The following is a 20,067-nucleotide window of genomic DNA, read 5'->3' as shown; positions in this document are numbered from 1 at the left end:
ATTTCATTCCCTAATTATTTTACCGTTTACATCTTTCTCTGTCCTTTAGCAGCTCCTGCTGTGTGTCTTTCTGAATTGCCATTTTTCATAGAAACGCTGTAGTTTTACTCTGTTGTATGTGTGACTAATCTCCAACTGAGTCCATGATTTCTGTAGTGTATACTTATGCAGGCTTATTTTTCAAAGCAAAACAATGTTCAAAATTCTGCCACTATCCCCCATTTTAAGATGAAGCATGTCTTAGTGACAGAGATCACTTGAGATATTTTCATAATCTTACATAATTTGAATAGCCTCAAGCATGAAAAACCTTTGAAAACTATAAAAACTTTACACAGGAATTCTAATAGCTAGAAATGTCTGTTTTTATTCATTCCAGAGAAGGAGTTAGTTTTTGACAGCATTTCAGAGAAAGCCAACATGAGACTAGTGTTTTATTTAGTATTACAATATGGCTAGTTAGTGTTACAACAGGAAAACCTACTTTGGTGCCGGAGGAATAGCTAGCTGTGAGGATGGGTGAAAGTCAAGATGCTGACGCCTCACGGCGATTCTAGCATTTCCAGGCTGTTAACAGGAAGGTGGGGAAGGAAAAAGCACCACTGCCAATTGTGAGCAAAGGAACTCCAGTCTCACTGCAAAGCCATACAAAATATACAGCGGCTAAAAGTCTTAACACACTCCCATTCTGCAGGCAATCCTGTCTGTACCATTCTGGTAGGAGGGAGGAATCCTGTTCCTTTGGGAACACATTTCCTTGTCACGTTAGCTTTTTGATAGCTTCAATCCACTCAGTTCGCTCAGCCCTGCTGCTGGCCTGGATATAATAGTGTGTGTCATCCTTGGTAATCACTTTGAAGAGATTCCCCTGGACATTCCCTTTAACCCCTAGACAGAAGAGAAATTTGTGAATATCCGTGTCTGCTTTCAGCTAGAAGTCAAACTGAGCCACAAACAAAAATACACACGATGAAGTATTTCTTAAATACCAATGTATGTGGTTAGGGAATCCCACCAGATGCCCGCTTCCCTCTTTTCCTCCTTTCCACTCCCCGTCCCTCCGCTGTGCCCTCTTGGCCTGCTGCCTACACTAACCACAGATGCACAGTTCCATTCACATCCAAGAATCCAGAATGTTCATGTTAAAAATAGGCAGATTTGGGACTTGACTTTAACTTGTTTAGCTTCTTTGAACCTCAGTTTCCACATCCATAAAATGGGAATAATACTGTCTTTCTTAGCTGGCTATTGTGAAATTAGTGCGCTAATCGATACTCACGTGTGTTGCTAACCCTTAAACAGTGTGTAGGCTGCTATTCTTAGGTGGAAGCTTATGTGCCAGTAAGCACAGAAACTGAGGGGAAAGAATACCAGAGATAAGGAGTATTTCGTTGTGTTGTTAAAACACTGAGAAGACCCCACACGCCCTTTTCCCCTCATTCTGAAATTGGCTCTAAATCTCAGGCTATTCGTCGTCTCACTGAGACCGTCTCACCGAGCCCCCGTCGCTCAGTCCGTCGGCAGAGCGCCGCTGTGAGAGCGACCGGCGGGGAGCACCCCGAGGCCTGCAGGCCGGCCCGGAGCTGCACCTTACCAGTGGGAACGCCGTTATCCTCCAGAGCAGACACGAGTGAGCCGCGAAGAGAAAACCCACCCACTGGCCGGTTCTCCTCCTGCAGCAGAAAGAATTCCTAATGAGACATATAGTGTGAATGCACAAAAGGGAGAAAGGAGTTGCCCTCTTGCCTGAAACCACCCTGAGGCCAGCTGACGGAGTCAGTGAGAGTCATCTGTAATAGATGAGGCCGAATTTGGACATCACGTGGCCATGTTACATGCACCCTAAGGAAGTCTGCGCTTCGTTTCACTGCCGATGGCCGGCAGGGCCACACCACACTCCCGCCTGGCCCCCCCGGCCCTCCCTGGCGTCTGCCAGGGTCCCAGAGGGCTCCTTCTCACTCCTTCAGGCACTCCCCTTAGGGCGGGGACTCTTGACAAGCTTGGTGAGGGAGGAACTGCCCACTCTTCGATAGTTCAAAAACTGAATGAAAATCATACATCTACCAAGACAAGGCTGGACAGGCCAGCTCAAAGACCATTTATCTTTGGTTTTGACTGGAATTCGATCAACTCATCATACAATAATACTTATTTTCTGAAACTCAGGGTAGCAATTCTTTGATCGGTTAGAATCAAATCATAATTAACCATAGAATCAAATCATTACTAATCACAATTAGTAAATTATGGCTTAAACAGTACATGATAAAAGAAACTTTCCACAACATCAGTGGGGACAACGGGTTGAGGGGCAGAATTCATGAGATCTCCGCACAGAAAGGGGTGAAGAGGCTGGGGAGCACCAGTTAGGAGTCTCCTTTATCAGCCCACCCCACCTTCCCCAGTCCCACAAAGAGCTTTGGAGAAACAAAAAGATGCTTTGCTCTCAGAATAATGATAAGCCTCAGCAAAGGCAACAGCGTGCTGAGAGAAAGAAGTGATCAGACCGCTGAGTGTGGCTTGGATCATGGGAGGAAAGGCATAGAGCATAGCGGAAGTGAGGGCAGGGACGCTGGGAGGAAGGAAGCAAATGCCAGCTGCCCGCTGGGCTCGGGAGACAAGTGTCTGAAGCCTCACACCCGGGTGCCAAGTGGACATGCGGCACTCACTTTGGAAGGGTCATAGTAATGCAGGAAAGCCGGATCCTTCCTCAGAACAAAGCGCCGCACCTTCCAGTTTTTCCTCTTGTGCCCCTAAGGCAAAGAAAGGGTTCAAGGCTCATCTGTGACAGCTCTGTCCCTCCCTCCCACTTCCGTGCATCAAAGCTTGCTACAGTGGACTACTTTCTGGAAGGAGTCTGCTGGAGACCCAAGGATTGCAGAGACGCAGACCTCCCTGCTCAGAGACACTTGAGCAAAAACTTGTCACAGTTAGTTGAGCTGACAGAACCAAAGAGGGTCAGCACTGAAGGGAAAGGGGAGCATCACCCAGACCCTGGTCAGGGTGTAAGAAGGACAGGGAGGCAGCAGGTGTCCACTGGACCAAGAGCTCACAGGCAAACTGGAACCCGAGGGCACCAACTTTTAAGTCAAAAGCAGACCTGCAGCTGCATGGATGTATGCATACACATCGAGAGTAAAAAACACTTTAACATTCCGCCTCAGAAAAAGTAGGAAATGATCGAGTCAATGTTAAAATCTAAATGTGTAAGATATTTTTTTTAAAGATTTTATTTATTTATTTGACAGAGACAGAGAGAGCGAGAGCAGGAATACAAGCAGCGGGAGTGGGAGAGGGAGAAGCAGGCTTCCCGCTGAGCAGGGAGCCCGATGTGGGACTCGATCCCAGGACCCCGGGATCATGACCTGAGCCAAAGGCAGACGCTTAACGACTGAGCCACCCAGGCGCCCTAAATGTGTAAGATATTGATGTGTATTACTGTCTTTGGCTTCACCCCCAAAGATCACAACGCTTCCTTAGCGCTCTAGCCTGGAGCCTCCGAAGTCCTTGCCCATCCGCCAGGCCCTGGCTACCCACCCTCACTAGACTCCCACAGGCCTGGGAGGCGGGGCCCCTGGGGGAGAGAGGCAGTCGCCGGCATGGCAAGTAATCTAAGAGCAGGTGGGGGTCCTGACATGCAAGCAGCAGGCGACAAGGACAACGTGTGCCCCAAGTAACAGGAATGGCGCCGAGCAGTGTATGGGTCCGTTGGCCAGACACACCCGTTCACACGGCGTGCAGGATTTGCACCAACACAGGCGGTGTGCAGAAGGCCCGCCTACACATCCCACGCCGGGACGTGCTGGTTCTGTTCACAGGATGGCCTGTGTGTCAGGCACGCAGTGTGCCCATGAACAGGCTGCTCCCCCAGACGCGGGCAGCAGTAGTGACCACGGTCAGTTTTTAAACACTGACGTGACACCACAGAATGTCACCTTCAACCTACTGAAGTGAGTGGACAAAAGACTTATTTTTTGTTCAGAAAGTGTATGAGGGAGGCGTGCGGCATCCACAGAAGAAGGCCAAGACCCCAGGAAGGGGCAGGGAGCCGAAGGCCGGCAAGTGCGGAACAGCAGCCCGGCAAGCGATGCTCCTGCACACGAGCGCACGTGGCGGCTAGTGCCACACACACGGCTTCTCGAGACTGGGATGGTGACTCATGCACGTCTCCCCTGAGCCCTGGGACTCTGTGGGGGGGGGGGGGACACTGTGTGTGAGAGAGAGAGAGAGAGAGAGAGAATGGGCATGTCCGTGCCTCTTGATCTGCTCTCTGCAGGTGCCACTGTATCAGGTTCTGCTGGTATCGAGCACCCGCCTCTGGCACTCCTGGCCCTTCCCACCCTCTGGGGGCCTCTGCCCATCTCCCCGCCTCCGAGGCAGGCGTACCTGCTTGGCCAGATAGCCTTGTTTCACCACTGCGCCACTTAACTCCACAGTGCTGAGACTGATGTCTTCCTTGGAGCTTATCTTCTTCTTGTAGCTCTCAGCCTAGCGGAAAGGAAAGAACAAGGGCTCTGCTACCAAAAAAGTCCCGGTTCCAGGCTCTGGGGGCTACCACAGGGGAAAGGAAAATCCTCGATACAGAAACCTCACTCCACCTGGGGGGAAAGAGGTCCCCCAACCGTAGGCCTCTTGCCCATGACTGTGCACCCCCAGCCCTCACTCTGTTATCTCCTCCTTCCTCTGCCCCAATGGCAAGAGAAACTCCCTCCCTAACTTACAAAAGTGTACAGGGCCGTGGAGTCATCCAGGAACTGTTCGGCCAGGTCTCCAGAGCGAATGGCTCCCATGCTTCGGACACCTACCGGCCTCAGGAAGTTCTCTTCCATGAGCATGGAGGCCAGGGTCACGGCCTCCAGACGGTTGGCAGAAAAGCTGTTGGAGATGAGCCAGTCCACCAGGGAGGAGCCTGCATTGGGGCAAGGGCAGCACCAGTCAGGCGACAAGCTACAGACTATCCTCCCTGGGGGTATTTGGCTGTGACCTCATTGACCTTAACCTTCTGGGCAGCCTTGGGCTCTACCTAAGAGCAGACCCAGGGTCACACCCACACGTGGCCATCTCAGACCAGCCCGATGGCCAAAGGCCGCTCTGTCCTCAACACAGGAGGACAAGCATGGCCGAGTCCCGGGTCACTGTGGTCCAGTTTCCACCGCCCGCCCCAGCCCCCAAGAGGGGAGGCTCACCTATGAAGGTCTTTTTGTAGGTGCTTCCCTGCTCCATGTTGGGGCTTGGCCGGATTCCACCGCTGCTGTCGTGCATCTTGTCCACAATGCAACTACAGGAAGGCAAAGGAGAGGGGACCCTCATCGCAGCAACACCATGAGGGAGGGGTCAAGGGTATAAAGCAAGGGGCAACCGGTGTGATACACGTCACAAAGTGGGGGGGGTATTCCCTGATGCATTGGAACTGGAGAGGAGGATTTTCAGATGTTTCGTTTCTTCTGCTCCTCTAAAAGCTCTAACGGTCCTATATGAGACAGGTATTACTTTTGCAGCAAAATTAAAGAGCTGTGACTTAAATTTTAGAGCAAAAGTACAATAATGATTCTCTATGATCTACATAAAGTGTGACCTCCTCCAGCTACTTCTCAAAGTCACCCGTCACTTGAGCCCACTCCTTCCCGCCTGCTCCTGCCCCCCCACTCCTGCCCCACCTCCTGCCCCCGCACTGCTCCTGCCCCCCTCCTGCCCCCCTCCTGCCCCTGCCCTGCTCCTGCCCCCGCGCTGCTCCTGCCCCCCTCCTGCCCCGCGCTGCTCTGCCCCCATGCTGCTCCTGCCTCACATGCTGCTCCTCCCCCCACCCCGTGCTGCTCCTGCCCCCCCCGCTGCTTCTGCCCCCCGCGCTGCTCCTGCCCCCTGCACTGCTCCTGCGCACCCCCCGCTGCTCCTGCCTGCTCCTGCCCCCCCACTCCTGTCCCCCTCCTGCCCCCCTGCCCCCGCGCTGCTCCCCACCCCCCACCACCATGCTCACCATGGTCTAACAGCACCCTTGCTGCACAATCAAGATTTCAGCGCCTGGCATGGAGCTCTCTGCGAGCCCAGAAAAGGACTGGTCCTGTGTCTCTGATGGGTGTAACAGTTCTGCTACCTGGGAGCTTCGGGGGCGTTGCCTGCAGAGGTAACCATCTGGGGGATGGAACTCCTTTCATACATGCCTACTTCAGACAGCTGCCTCCACCAATGACCTGCTTTCTGTTCTGTGAAGACGATTCCTGCCACCCATGGAGGATCTTTTCTCATTTCTTGCCTACATCCTTGAATTGGAAAGCCCCCCGAGATGAGATCGGAGGTATTCCCGGTTGCATCTCCTGAGCACCTCGTGCAGTGAAGGGCATGCAGTCGGCACTCTATAACTGCTGCCTGAATGAATGGCTGGACGAGGAACCTCACCGAGCAAGAATACAGCTGCTACCTGAACTCATCACTCTTGCCAGCAGGCCGCAAACAAGCCCAGGGACGCGGCGAGTGGAGATCCCTAGGGGGCTGTGATGGAGCCCTGAGGGGGGCAAAAGCAGCAGAGGTCCCAAGAGGTCACAGAGGAGCGGGGCAGGTGCGTAGGGCCTGAAGGCCCTGAAGCCCCATGCTGTACTGGACAGGCCTGTGTGGCGACCTTGGCCCCCCCCCCCCCCCCCCCCCCCCGGTGTCACACAGACGTGCAGGGCGAGGGACGGGGGAGTTAGGCACTCACTGCAGGCTGATGTGAGGGGGCAGCTTGAAGGAGTTTTTCAGGATGTGGAGCTGCTGGACCTTCCCCGGCTGCCCGGCGTGAATAGCCCCCGTTATCTCAAAGGCCCAGGCGTCCCTCTCTTCTCGGGAACAGGCCTCCAGGAAGTACTCGGTGGATGTTCGAGTCTTCAGCTTAATGAGGAGCTGCGGGAAGAGAGAGCCGGTCAGACCAGCACTCAGAGGCCTAGCAGGCAAGAGAATGGTGGTGGGCCAGCAAAGATGACAGGGCCACAGCAACCAGGGACACACAGGTCTGGCGGCTGCCAAATGCCCAGCCCCTCAGCCACATCCCAGTGGGTGGTCTTCAAAGATCCCGGTGCACACCTCAAGCCACAGGGAGCTCGTGGCCTCCTAAGGTAAGCTTTTCCTCCTGCACAGACTGTATAGCATAGGGACTGCTTCCTGGGCACTTTGCCTCCCTGCTTCTGACTCTGCCTTCAAGAACCACACAGACTAACCTTACCTCCCACGACAGCCCCTGGGCTGAAGTGGGAAATGCACTGGCTTTCAAGTCAGACCGATCTGAATGCAAATCCCAGCTCTGCCACTTAGCTATGGACACTTGGGCACATTAAGGAACCCCACCGGGCCTTTCTTCATCTGTCAAATGGGGATATGAACACCTACCTCGGAGGCACTGTTCCTTATGCTCCCTTCCGTGCTCTTGTCTTTAGTCTAAGCATCCCCAGTCTTTTGCACACTTCTCATAGGGTACGGTTTAGACTCAGCCAGCTCATGCTCTGCTACACGTTCTGCATTTGGTCAAAATTCTCAGAAGCTCTGACCCAGGGAACGAAACCAGCTGCTCCGGGAAAGCTCTGAGGGACACGGGGTGCACGGGGCCTGCAGCCCGAGCTCACACTGACGGCATGGTAGACTAGCTCCATGCAGTCAGCCGAGTCCTTCTGAGGTAGGCCGCATCTCCTCCATTCCCTAAATGTGCATTGAGGGGTTTTTTTGACCACTGTGGGATGCTGACCCTATTAAATATCATCTGAGTAGACTGGGCCTACCACTTCTGTTGGAAAACAGAGGCATTCTTTTTTTTTTTTTTTTTAAGATTTTATTTATTTATTTGACAGAGAGAGAGCACGCACACAAGCAGAGGGAGCGGCAGGCAGAGGGAGAAGCAGGCTTCCCGCCGGGCAGGGAGCCCGATGCAGGGCTCGATCCCAGGACCCAAGGGATCATGACCTGAGCCGAAGGCAGACACTTAACCAACTGAGCCACTGGGGCACCCCAGAGGCATTCTTTCATTCCCATTCTGGTTTCCAATGTATTAGCTCCCAACTTGCTTTACTTGCAAACTTAACATCCCTCCTCTCAACTAACAGCAAAAGCGGTGATAAGACAAGGCTGGCTCACAGTCCCAAAGAATACCATGAATCTGTTCCTCTAAGTTAACACTGACTCACTCATCAGCACTGTGGGAGAACAAATTCAACCAGCTCTCTGTACCTGCACTATCAGTGGGCAGTCAACATTTTAATGAAAGAATTTCAGGAGAGACTATAAAATTCCATGTGAAATCCAGGCATATTCTTTTATAGCTTCGCTAATTTAAAATATATAGATATATACACACACACATATACGTATATATATGCTTTATAACTTGTTCTTAGTGAACATACGGGCTCCTCTTGACCTCTTCCAGCTCAAGGACTCATGAACCACGCAGATGACAATCTGGGAATTAACACGAAGCTCACAACTCCAGTTAGCAAATTTAACTTGTGTCCTTTTTTGGAAGTTTTTCTATGTCTAGCCAATTTGACCAGCACTTTTGCTTTCTACCGTTCCTTAAAGAGTATTAAGGGGCATTGGGTCAACAAGTTAACCTACAAGTTCTGGGGTGTAATTTATGGAGAACTAGAGCCTTAAATTCACTTAGAAAATTAGGTTTTTTTTCTCTTAAAATCATCTCACTTATCTGTAAATTTGTCTTCTTTCTTAAACATTAATTCAGCAAACATTTGCTAATTGTCTGCTATGTGTCCAGACACCGTGTTTGGTCTTCCGATGCGACAAGGAGGAAGGTGCAGCCCCAGTCTGCCCAGGCTGGGCATTCTCTGGCATCCCTACCTCCACCCAGCAGAACACTACTTGTCCTTCTTCATCATCAGCCCATGTAGGTTGGCAGTGGGAAACTGCAGAAGGGCATTTCCTTTTTGCAGCCTCCTAGGCTGGAATGACCCTCACCACCTCCCTCTCCTTTGCCCTCAACATCCAGTCAAATATGTCCTATGGACAGTTCCTTCATAATGTTTTCTCGTGTTCCCCCTACTTTTTGCCTTATTTCATGCCTCATTATTTTAATAGCTCCCTTTTTTTTTCTTGAGAAAGATTCAAAACCACAAAAGAGTACAGTGGTTAACGTAACAAATACCAGGAAACCCACCACCCAGAAAGGACTGTCATGAATATTTTCTTATACTTGGAAGGCTTGTCAATTGGTCTAAAAGAGTCAAAGAAGAAAAACATGGTAGGGATGTCTGCATGGCTCAGTTGGTTAAGTGGCTGCCTTTGGCTCAGGTCATGATCCCAGGGTCCTGGGATTGAGTCTCGCATCAGGCTCCCTGCTCAGTGGGGAGTCTGCTTCTCCCTCTGCCTCTGCTCCCTCCTGCTTGTGCTCTCTCTCTGACAAATAAATAAAATAAAATCTTTAAAAAAAAAAAAAAACATGGTAAGAAAGAAGAAAATGGTGGGGCGCCTGGCTGGCTCAGTTGGTGGCGCATGTAACTCTTGATCTCAGGGTTGTGAGTTCGAGCCCCACATAGAGAATACTTAAAAAAATAAAAAAGAGAAAGAGAAAGAAGAAAATGTAAGATCCCTTCTTTATGGATCTAGTAACTTATTAGGAACAGAACGCAGTTCCTCACTTTAGTCCTCCTAAGAGTGTTTTTACCCATCCATTCTCTCAGAACCTTCGATGGCTCCCCATTTCCTCCATCTGGCCCCAGCCAATCTCCCATTGCTCCCTGGGTGAACATTCCCCTCTGGCCACACGGGCCATTGTTATCTCCAAATCAATCTCTCCCTCTTTTACACTTTTCCACCTGCCCATAACGTCTGCCTTTCTCCTCTTTCAGATCTTTGCCAAATCTCTATTTTTCCCAATGCTGTACCTGACTCAGCCTCTAATTACATCTTCCTCCTCTTCGGGAATACAGTGTTCTCTACAGCTAATCATGTTTGTGCCAACATTTGGAATTCTGAATGTTTTTCATTTAACCATTTGCTTTCATAATAAGATTAATAACTCAAGGAGAAACAGTCTAACCATTTTCTTCCTTGACTCCTCCAAGCCTAGCAAATTTCTTGGCACATATTGGGCCCTCAAAAACGATTGATTCAGATACCTTTTTGATGGTGGGGTTGAAACTGCACCTGACTTTTGGAACATGCACCCCCCTCAGGGGATAAAAGCCACCATATTAAATTCCAAGGTAGCAATAATTGTGCCCATATATGTAGTGCGCCTCCTAGTCAACCAAGTGCTTTGACAGACCATCACCTTCTGTCATGATCCCCAACATAATCACAGGAGATAGCAAGGTGTCATTATTCTACCCCATCTCATAGATGAGGAACTAAGGCTCAGAGAGGTTCAACTACTTGCCCAAGGTCACGCACCTGGTACATAGTGCAGCAGGACTTGAATTTAGGTTTTTCAATAACTCAGCTCTTCACCCACATTACTCTCACCAAAGAGGCCAGAGCTGGGAGGGTCCGAGGCAGGGGGAGCCGGGAAGCAGGGGCCTTCACTTACTGGTCGGTTTTCATACTCCAGGCAGGGGCAGGTGATAGCACAGCCATCCAGAAGGATCCGGCCCTTGGGAGGGGTCACCTTCCGACCCCCCTCAAGCTTGTAGTACAGCAACGTGTTTTGCCGAAGGATGAACCATCGTGCCTTCCAGTTGTGGACAATGTGACCCTGAGGACGGACAGGAGAGCCCAGCAGTAAGGTGGCTGAGGGGACCAAAAAGGGGGACAGCATTATCTGTTTTTAAAAAAACCTCATTTTATTTTTTTAATTTTAAAATAATTTCCATTCAGAGGCGCCTGGGTGGCTCAGTCAGTTAAGCGTCTGCCTTCGGCTCAGGTCATGATCCCAGGGTCCTGGGATCGAGCCCCGCATCGGGCTCCCTGCTCCGCGGGGAGTCTGCTTCTCCCTCTGCCTCTGCCTCTTCCCCGCCCTGCTCATGCTCTGTCTCTATTTCTCTCTCTCTCTCTCTCAAATAATAAAATCTTTAAAAAATAAAATAATTTCAATTCAGAGAAAAGCTGAAGAATAGTATTAAAGAACTTTTTTACAGAATCATTTAAGAGTAAACTTTTTTTTAGCACTAATTAAATAAGAGTAAATTTTTAACATTGATGTTCCATCACTTCTGAATATTTTATTGTGTATCTCCTACAAAAAAGGGGAGGTGAAATATTTCCAACATAACCACAATGCAACCATCAACAGCAGGAAATTTCCATTAATATGTTATCTTCACCGATTCCACAACCCCCATCCAAGTTTCACCAATTGCCCCAATAATGTCCTTAATAGCCAAAGGATCCAGTTCAAAAATCATACCTTTTATTTTCATTTTCATGAAAAAAGTGTTATCTGTCTGGATCTCCTTGTCATCTCTTTTGAGTATGTAACAAAGACCTTTGGCATTGACCTTCTAGTTCCCAGTTAGCCTTTTCTGTGATTATAAACCTTGAAAGAAACTGTGAAGTATACAGAAGAGAGAGTTCTACCACTAGGAGATGGTCATTGCTAACACTTTGTGTTTTCTTATAGTCTTTTTTCCTCTTCGTTTTTACTTTCTGGTTTTTAAAAAAAACAGGAACATATTACCTACAGTTTTATTATCTAGTTTTTGTTTTGTTTAGCTTTGCTGAGCATCTTCTCACACCAATATGTTTCTTTAAAACATGTTTTTTATTTTTTTATTTATTTTTTAAGATTTTATTTGAGAGAGAGACACAGCGGAAGAGGGAACACAAGCAGGGGGAGTGGGAGAGGGAGAAGCAGGCTTCCCGCGGAGCAGGGAGCCCGATGTGGGGCTCGATCCCAGGACCCTGGGATCCTGACCTGAGCCAAAGGCAGACGTTTAGCCGACTAAGCAACCCAGGTGCCCCTAAAGAGCCTTTTTCTAAAACAGAGCAACAGATGAGGAAATGTCTACTGAGGAATTAGAAAGGAATGGGTTTAGTACACGCTCATGAAAGCAACTTTCCTGGCATATTTCCCAGAGCAGAGCCCAATAAGGACTGGATTCTAGAGAGATGCACTTTATCTGAATCAGAGGCCATTTCCCCGATTCACGCCTTTCCTTAATTTCCTAGCATTTAATTATTTCAAAGGCTCCCTGTGTTCTCACATCTGTGGTATTGGAATAGCTCAGCGTGTACCGAGTGCTGTTAGGGAACCAAAAGTTGTAGAAGGAGTTGACAGAGCGAGCACTGGACTGTGAATTTTACGTTTTGCTCTCCCCACTCTGTCCCATACTTAGGATCGACATGTAACATGATGGTTAACAGCTGTCCTTGACGTGGGTAGACAAGTTTAAAGAAACAAAAAAGATTTGGCTCTGGCTACTCAGCCGCGGGGGTTCTTCACTGCTCTCCACGTGGCCCAGACTCGGGTCCTCTTTCTTGATCACCCCCTACTGAGGAGCTCCTGGAGCAGCATTAGCACTAAATTGCTGGCTCAAAAGCTTGTATATGGGGCGAAGGCAATCCTAGTGGATGGAATGGGGGCAGTTGTGAGGTGGAGAAGGAACGAGGGCAAAATAATCTTAAACCTTAAAACATAGGTGTTACGGGCTAAATTACGTCCACCCTCATGCACACACATTCATATATTAAAGCCCTAACTCCCAGTATTGACTGTATGTGGAGACAGGGCTTTAAAGAGGTGATTAGGTTAAAATGAGGTCATTAAGGGGGTCCTAACCCAATCTGCCTGGGGTCCTTATAAGAAAAGGACACTTAGACACACAGACATCGGGGAGGCATATGCACAGAGGAAAGACCTTGCGAGCACACAGCACGAAGTCGCCCATCTGCGAGCTGAGGAGAGAGGCCTCAGAAGAAGCCAAACCTGCTGACAGCTTGACTCGTACCCTAGCCTCCAGAACTGTGAGAAAACAAATCTCTGCTGAAGCCGTCTTGTCTGTGGTATTTTTATTCTGGCAGCTCTAGCAAACTAAAACAACAGGGAGAGGAGAAATGGGGCTTAGAGATATCAGAGAGAAAATTGTCACCAACAGATGTTGAACAGGACAAACTAATATGGAGATTCTGTACTTTCCTGGACAAAATGCTACATCTCCCAGAATCCCTGGCACGAAGGCAACAGGCGGGTGACCAGGTCGCTGCCACTCTCTGGCACGGGGAACTGATGCATATCTGACAGCAACAGGGGGAAACGGGAATTTTGGGCAAGAACAGTGTTGGAAGAACGGGTTCTTCTGACACCAGTCCCCAGAGCTATCAGTGACAAACGGCAAATAATGTCAGCAGTGATGTTCCCACTAGAAATGTCTGGTGGTGCTGTTGGGTATTTTTGTCCAGCTACATCGTCCCTAGCTATATGGCATCCCAGCCAGGTTCACTGGCCCTCCCAAATATTTCTGAGTTACTTAATAATTAATATTCCTCCATGAAATCCCCTTCTGTTCAGACTCACTAGAATGGAATGTTTATGAGCAACTGCGGATCCTGACAGCAAAGGAGAAAGGTCTGCAGAGAAAGGCTGATGAGAAAGGACTGACTGTGTAGGAAGAAATCCTGAAGCAGCTGGTGACCCTCATAAAAAATGTTCAAGTTCTTTGATCCAATAATTCCACTTCCGAGGATGTGTGCTGAGTAAATCGTCTAGGATATGGAAAAGGTTTTATGTATTGAGACACTTTGAATCATTGCTTATGATAAAATAATCAAAATATTCTAACTGTGTAACAACACCGTGCCCACTGTGGCTGTAGAGGAGGGATTCCAATCCTAACAGACGGCAGGAAAAGTTACTGGTGGAACCCTCAAGGTCAAACGCAGCAGCCTGAGCCTACCAAGAATCACAGCGCCCATGGTCTTCGACATAAGCAAAGCACTTTTACTTACATTTTTTTATATGATACCTAAAAATAATTCTAGTAATTACTTTAGGAAATTTCTGAAGGGATACCTCAGGAAAGTTGATGGTTATCGTCTCTAAGGACTAAGACTGGATACAGGGCAACAAGAATGAAAACTTATTTTTCAATTTACAGCCTTTACTACTTTTCTAGTTTTTTTAATAATAAGAATGTATTATTTTTATAATGTAAAATGAATTGAAATTCAAATAGACAAAATTCCTGATGAGATGACCAGGGAAATCATTCATTTATCAATTCATTCAACAATCAATGGCTAACAACTACTTCAGCAAGCACTGTGCTAGCAGCAGGGAGACAAAGATGAACAAGATTCTGACCTAAGACAGTGGAAGAGACAGTGATGCCAGCCAGGGTGGTAAGTTCTAGGACAGACAATAGGTGGGGTCCCCCAGGATTCCCACCTCCTGATATTACACCCTTGTATAGTTTCTTCCCACAGTGTACAAGGGTTGGTCTGTATGACCAAAAGAATATGGCAGAGGGATGATTTGTCAGTTGACATTAGGTTATAAAAGACCCTGTAGCTTCAGTCTTGGGGACTCTCTCTCTCTCTCTCTCTCTCTCTGACCATGTATTCCAGGGAAAGCTAGCTGCCACATCATGACCAGCCCCTACAGAGAAGCGAGGAACCCAGGCCACCAGCCAGCAGCCGTGTGAATGAGTTTGCAGTTGGATCCTCTGGTCAGCCAAGCCTCCAGGAGACTACCACACTGGGCAACATTTTGGCTGGAACCTCATGAGAGACTTGAATCTTGCAGCTAAGGTGTTCCTGAATACGTGCCCCTCAGAAACCACGTGAGATAATAAATGTTTATTGTTTTAAGATGTTAAGCTCTGGGGTGATTATTACAGAACAACAGAGAAGTAAAACAGGTCACGATGCAAACCCCAAGAAGCAGCTCTGCTGATGGAGGAAGCTCCAAGGAGGCTGAGTGGGCTGAAGAAGGCTCCCGGAAGGGCTGATGCTAGGGCTGAGTCTGGAAGGCTGAGTGGAGTTGGCCAGGTCAGGAAGGCAGGGAAGGGAGAGCTTGAGCCACTTACACTTGTGAGAAACTCCAAGTGGTTCTATCTGGCTTTAGCTCAGAGGCCTGTGGGCAAAGGACAGGGGAAGTGACGCGGGTCCAGTGGGCTTCAGGTTCCATGTTGCAAAGTTTGATCTTTATACTGTGGCCAGAGGGGAGTCCTTTTCGACTTTTAACTAGAAGGACGACAAAAAGCTTGGAATCTCAAGTTTAAAAGATCACCTGACCACACTGTGGCAGAAGGGCTGAATGAAGCAGGCCAGACTGCAGCAGGCAAGCTCAGCTGGAGGCTGCAGTAACAATCCACCAAATGGGAAGGAGAGCACGATTACCCCTGGTCTACAGATAAACACGCCATGCTCAGAGGAAATAAGGAACTGGTTCAAAGTCAGCAGGTAAAGGGGGTCAGAGGCCAAAACCACAGTGGTACAGCTGAAAAATATGCCAGGCCTCCTCTACCCGGGCAATTTCTTCCCTCTCCAGGCTCCTTGTCTGCAAGTAGCTGGCTGGGGCCAGAGGCCCACTGGACCACGAGCGGCTTAGGGTCCCCAGAACCTCTTTAGGGGGAAGGAGGAGAGTCCATAAGGTAGGACAGCACCTCCGCAGTTGGGCTTAAGAGGCATGGAATGTTACAGCTGGAGGGACCCTTTGAAAAAGTCCATACTACTCCCTAACTTTAATGATGAGGAAACTAAGGCCCAGAAAGTTCTTGCCCAAGACCCTACAACCCCAAAGAAGCAGAGATGGTACTTGTTATGGACTGAATTATGTGCCCCAAAAAGGTATGTTGAATTCTTAACCCCTGGAACCTACGAATGTGATCTCATTTGGAAATGGGGTCTTTGCAGATGTGATCAGGATAAGATGAAGTCATCCCGGATTAGGGTGGCCCTAATACTAATGGTGTCCTTATATGAAGAGGAGAATTTGGACACTGAGACACACAGGGAGAAGATTACCATGTGACCACGGAGGCAGACATTGTAGTGGTGCATCCACAAGCCAGGGAATGCTGTGGATTGCCTGTGTCAGATGATGGCTGGGTCTCTACCCCCCATTCCTGGCACAGAGCTCCTGAAACCCTTGCAATTTCCTGGGTGCTAGGAGCATTTTTTGTTCTCATGAGGTAACTCTGGGTAGGCTCCTGGATGAAGGCTGGTCACCATAAAGAACATGCCACAATTAGAAGCTTGATTCTCTTGAGAGGGGAGAAGGGCTGAAAATGGAGTTAATGATCAATCACATCTCTGTGATGAAGTCTCCATAATATCCCAACAGTATGGGGTTCAGAGAGCTTCTGGGTTGGTGCATACATGGAGGTACTGAGACGGGCATGCCCAGAGAGCACATAGAAGCTCCATGCTCCTTCCTGCATACCTTGCCCTACACAGCTTTTCCAACTGCCTGTTCATCTGTATCATTTATCGAAGCCTTTAGTAAATTGGCAAATGTAAGTAAGTGTTTCCCTCAGTTCTGCGAGCCACTGCAGCAAACTAATTGAAATGGTCATTGGAACATCCAAACAATTATCCAAACAATTAGTCCATTTGTCAGAAGCACAAGTGATAACCCGGGCTTGTGACTAGTGTCTGAAGTATGGATGGGTACAGTGGGGTGGGGGTGGTGGGGGGCAGTCCTAGGGGACTGATCCCTTGACCTGTGGGATGTGATGCCATCTCCAGGTAGATAATGTGAGAACTGAGTTAAAGACATGCTGCTGGTGCCACAGAGAATTCCCTGGTGTGGGGAAAAACCTCCACACATTCGGTAAAAGTAAAGGAGACTCACGGGATAAAGAAACAATAGGAAGGAACAAAGTTTTTCCCTACAGGGAAAGGAAAAATCTGGGTTTTTCTTTTACAGCCTGTAAATACCAAAGCAAAAGAGGCAAGGGAGGACTCTCCCCTATAGGCTTCAGAGGAAGGATGGCCCTGCCAACACCTTGATTTCAGACTTCCAGCCTGCAGAACTCCTTCTAGATTTTTTCCTAATGCCTTGTATATTTTTACTTTTGGGGTTATCATATTATAAGCATTTTAAACATCTGCATAATCATACTTAGTCATTTATTTGTGGAGACATATAGGTAGTTTCCAGTTTTTTCACTATAAAAATAACACTTTGGGGGCGCCTGGGTGGCTCAGTCGTTAGGCATCTGCCTTTGGCTCAGGTCATGATCCCGGGGTCCTGAGTTCGAGCCCCACATCGGGCTCCCTGCTCAGCGGGAGGCCTGCTTCTCCCTCTCCCTCACTTATGTTCCCTCTCTTGCTGTGTGTCTCTCTCTGTCAAATAAATAAATAAAAACTTAAAAAAATAACACTTTGTTCATAAAGCTTTAATGGTATTTCCTTGGGATAGAGTCCGACAAAGGAAATTTTTAGGCCAAAGCGCGTTAACATTGCCCTGTCATTTTCTAAGAGTGTCATCGGAGGTGTAAGCCAGCAGCAATGCCTGAAGGGCCTCAGCGTCTTCTTAAAGGAAGAGCAACCTTGCCCGTGCTGATCCCGCTTCCTTCCCCCTCACCCTCCTTTAAAGCCAGGCCAAGTGAGAGCCCTGCATTTTGCCTGGAGCTTTGCTTCTTTCATGTCTGGGCGGGAGTGAGAGCCAAATCCATCATGCCCATGCCCGTCTCCTGCTTCACCCTCACCCGTGATGACTGTACTCTGGGCTTCCAGCTCAGGCCCTGCCCCATCCCTACCCCCCAGGGCTGTAAAGCCTCCTAAATCTATGGAATCCTATGGCCATAGCCCTGTAACTTCTCCAGGGGACACAGAGCTGCTGTTGCCACCCAGGTGGAAAGGGGTTAAGGGGAAGAAAAAGCTGAGATGGATCCGTAGGCGGTAACTGGGAGCAACCCCCCCCCCAGGTCCCTCACCTAGAAGGAAAGGGTGTGGCTTCCCCTGGCCTCCGGGGTCAGCCTCCACACTCCCGTCTTTGGAATGAGCTTTCCCCATGTCAGCCAGGCCCGGGCTTTGGGGGCTAGCCCTGTTGACTGTCCGCACTTCCCTGTACCCAGACTCCCTATGCCAGCCACCCAGGACTGGGCAGCCATCCTGAAGAGAACTCATGTCCTTCCTTCCCTGTGGCCTTCCCTGACTCTCATGGAGGCGGTGGTGGGAATCTTGTGAGGTAACCCCAGCAACAAGGGGAGGCCCCTACCAGGTAGCCCCAGCTGTCTGGACAATCAACAATGCCCACCAACCCGCCTGCCCAGGTCACACTCTTCCTCTCACCTCAGGAGCTGCAGGAAAGTGGGAGGCTGCAGAAGCCCTCCCACAGGTTTGTCTCTCTGAGGTGCAGTTGCCGCCACAAACCGGGAGGGACCAGCCTATCGCTCTAACCACCGTGGCTTGGAATTTGCTACCTGCTCGTGTCCAGCCTGACCCTTGATCAGGCATCAGCCTCCCACTACGCCTCCTGCTTACAGTTTTAAGCAAACACACCCGCCCTCCTATATCAAATAATGTGCAACACAACATGGCTACATTACCTACTCAACTGAAAGCAACTGGAGACTTCGGGGGTACTCTGGCCTCCATGGGAAGTAATGCCAGGGGGAGCCCCTTCATCCCTCTTCATCCATCTCCCTCCCAAAGCTATAATCTCAGTAGAAGAGCCAAAAGGCTCATCCCCAGATTTTATGCTCTGCTGTTATGTTAGTACAAACCCTCAGTGTCAACATCAATGTTGAAAGAACTGTAAAATACCGAACCTCCTCTTGCTGCTGCTCTTTGGTTCATTTCCCACCTTGATCTGTGTGTTCTGTGTCTGTCTGGACTCTTGCACGTGAGCCGTGGCAAGGACTGAGGATGGAGGTTGGGTCCCAGTCGTTATTAGTCCTGGGGCTCGGGGCAAGCAGTCTCATCTGTCATTCACTGATAACAACACCCACCCTGCGGTGGGACAGATCAAGGCTTGGAGTCAACCTTAGTGGGTTTGCACCTGCTGCATCACCCACGAGCTCCCAGATCCTGAGCAAACTGCTTAATTCACCTCCTTGAACTTTGTTTCTCCTTTGGGGAGAGGGAGGAATGCGGTGCTCCACGTGCGGGCAGTGCTTTAGCAGCCCGGGCTGCCTCCTTGCCCAGGGGTTACTGTGGAGAGTGCGGGAGATGGTGCATAGATGGGCGCTGCGAGCCCCAGAGCACACTTACGTCGCGTTAATAGAGCAAATTTACATACGGTCCTCTCCGCATCTTAGTAAGTTGTTTTAACTAAGATGTCCGCCTCAGGAGCCGCCCCCCACCCCATACCACCGGCCAAGCGGGATCTCCTCCTCGCCTGTGCCCCGGCCGCTCTGTTCACCCGAAGCCGCCCTCCGCCCCCGGCCCCCGGTCGCCCCCGGCCCGCCGAGCCCGCCATCGGGCGCGGGCTGGGGACCCGGCTCCGGGAGCCGCCGCCTGCCGCTGGCCGCCGGGCCAGTGTCCGGAGAGGCTCCGGCGCGCTCACCCTCTTGACGAGGAAGCCCTCCTTGAGCACGCCGTCCTCCATGTCGCCGCGCGTGCCCGCCGGACCTGCGGGCGCTCCAGGTGCGCTAACCGCGCTCCTCCCGCGCCCGCTGCGCCCAGGAAGCGCCGCTTCGCGGGCGGCGCCTCCCTGGCCCGCGTCCAGAGCCCGAGGCCGCGGGGCCTCCCGGGCAGGAAGTCACGCCAGGTCTGGGTTTCTGACGCGGTTGCCCCCACCAAGGTGCGCTAGGGTCCGCGGCTAGGCCTCCGGGTACAGAGTCTGCCAGCTCTCAGCGTCCCGCCCTGCCGTCGCCTCCGGGAGCCTTCCCGGGCCCGCGCTCTCCGACCGGGCGGGGTGCCCCATCCAGGTGCCCCCAGCGCGCTCGGCGCCCATCTTCGCCCGCCGCCAGCCTTAACCAGCTGCCTGCCTGGCCCTTGAGTAATATTTACGGAATTAAACCGAACTGAGGATTTTCAAGAATTCGGAGTCATCCCCGAGCTCAGTGGAAATGCGGGTGGGAGACTGGATGCAGTGGAACCAGGCTAGGAACTTTACCCTAGCCTCTGGTGGGGATACAGAGCAAAGTTCCCATTCGCAAAAAAAGGTCACAGGTTTAAAGAAGCAGGCACAGATTGCCTCCAAAATTCACCCTCCCACCTTCCAGCCCCCCTAAAAAAGCTAGAGCTGGAGAGATTCCATCATTAGAG

At 50.2% G+C, this 20,067-nt stretch overlaps 1 protein-coding gene across 4 annotated transcripts; it reads right to left on the bottom strand.

The window, feature by feature from the left end:
- Window positions 1-347: 347 nt before the first annotated feature.
- Window positions 348-19,815, bottom strand: PLEK2 (pleckstrin 2). 4 transcript variants are annotated; one of them, XM_027571141.2, is made up of 9 exons: window positions 19,364-19,814; window positions 10,502-10,666; window positions 6,692-6,873; window positions 5,187-5,278; window positions 4,722-4,909; window positions 4,387-4,488; window positions 2,670-2,753; window positions 1,595-1,673; window positions 348-888 (listed from the first exon to the last, which is right to left on the bottom strand). In XM_027571141.2, exons 1-9 carry the CDS (start codon window positions 19,403-19,405, stop codon window positions 761-763), a joined length of 1,062 nt encoding a protein of 353 aa, XP_027426942.1. In that variant the 5' UTR covers window positions 19,406-19,814; the 3' UTR covers window positions 348-760. The 4 variants fall into 4 exon arrangements, with proteins under 4 accessions (XP_027426942.1, XP_027426940.1, XP_027426943.1 ...); XM_027571139.2 differs by lacking the exon at window positions 19,364-19,814 and adding an exon at window positions 18,662-18,796 and having other exon boundaries at window positions 10,502-10,701; XM_027571142.2 differs by lacking the exon at window positions 10,502-10,666 and having other exon boundaries at window positions 19,364-19,815.
- Between the last annotated feature and the right edge of the window lie 252 nt (window positions 19,816-20,067).

Source organism: Zalophus californianus, chromosome 6 (assembly GCF_009762305.2).
Source record: "Zalophus californianus isolate mZalCal1 chromosome 6, mZalCal1.pri.v2, whole genome shotgun sequence".
Classification (NCBI taxonomy): domain Eukaryota; kingdom Metazoa; phylum Chordata; class Mammalia; order Carnivora; family Otariidae; genus Zalophus; species Zalophus californianus.
This window is presented reverse-complemented; position numbering and strand designations above follow the sequence as displayed.

Bases quoted from the DNA above. Each gene is read 5' to 3' on its own strand.
- PLEK2 (XM_027571139.2), bottom strand. From the start codon at position 18,779: ATGAGACTGCTTGCCCCGAGCCCCAGGACTAATAACGACTGGGACCCA. The intron at 10,702-18,661 runs GTGGGAAATGAA...TGGTCCCCTCAG, and splicing joins CACAGAACACACAGATCAAG to CCACCTTACTGCTGGGCTCT. The intron at 889-1,594 runs GTAAGGTGCAGC...TCTTCTGTCTAG, and splicing joins GGATAACGGCGTTCCCACTG to GGGTTAAAGGGAATGTCCAG.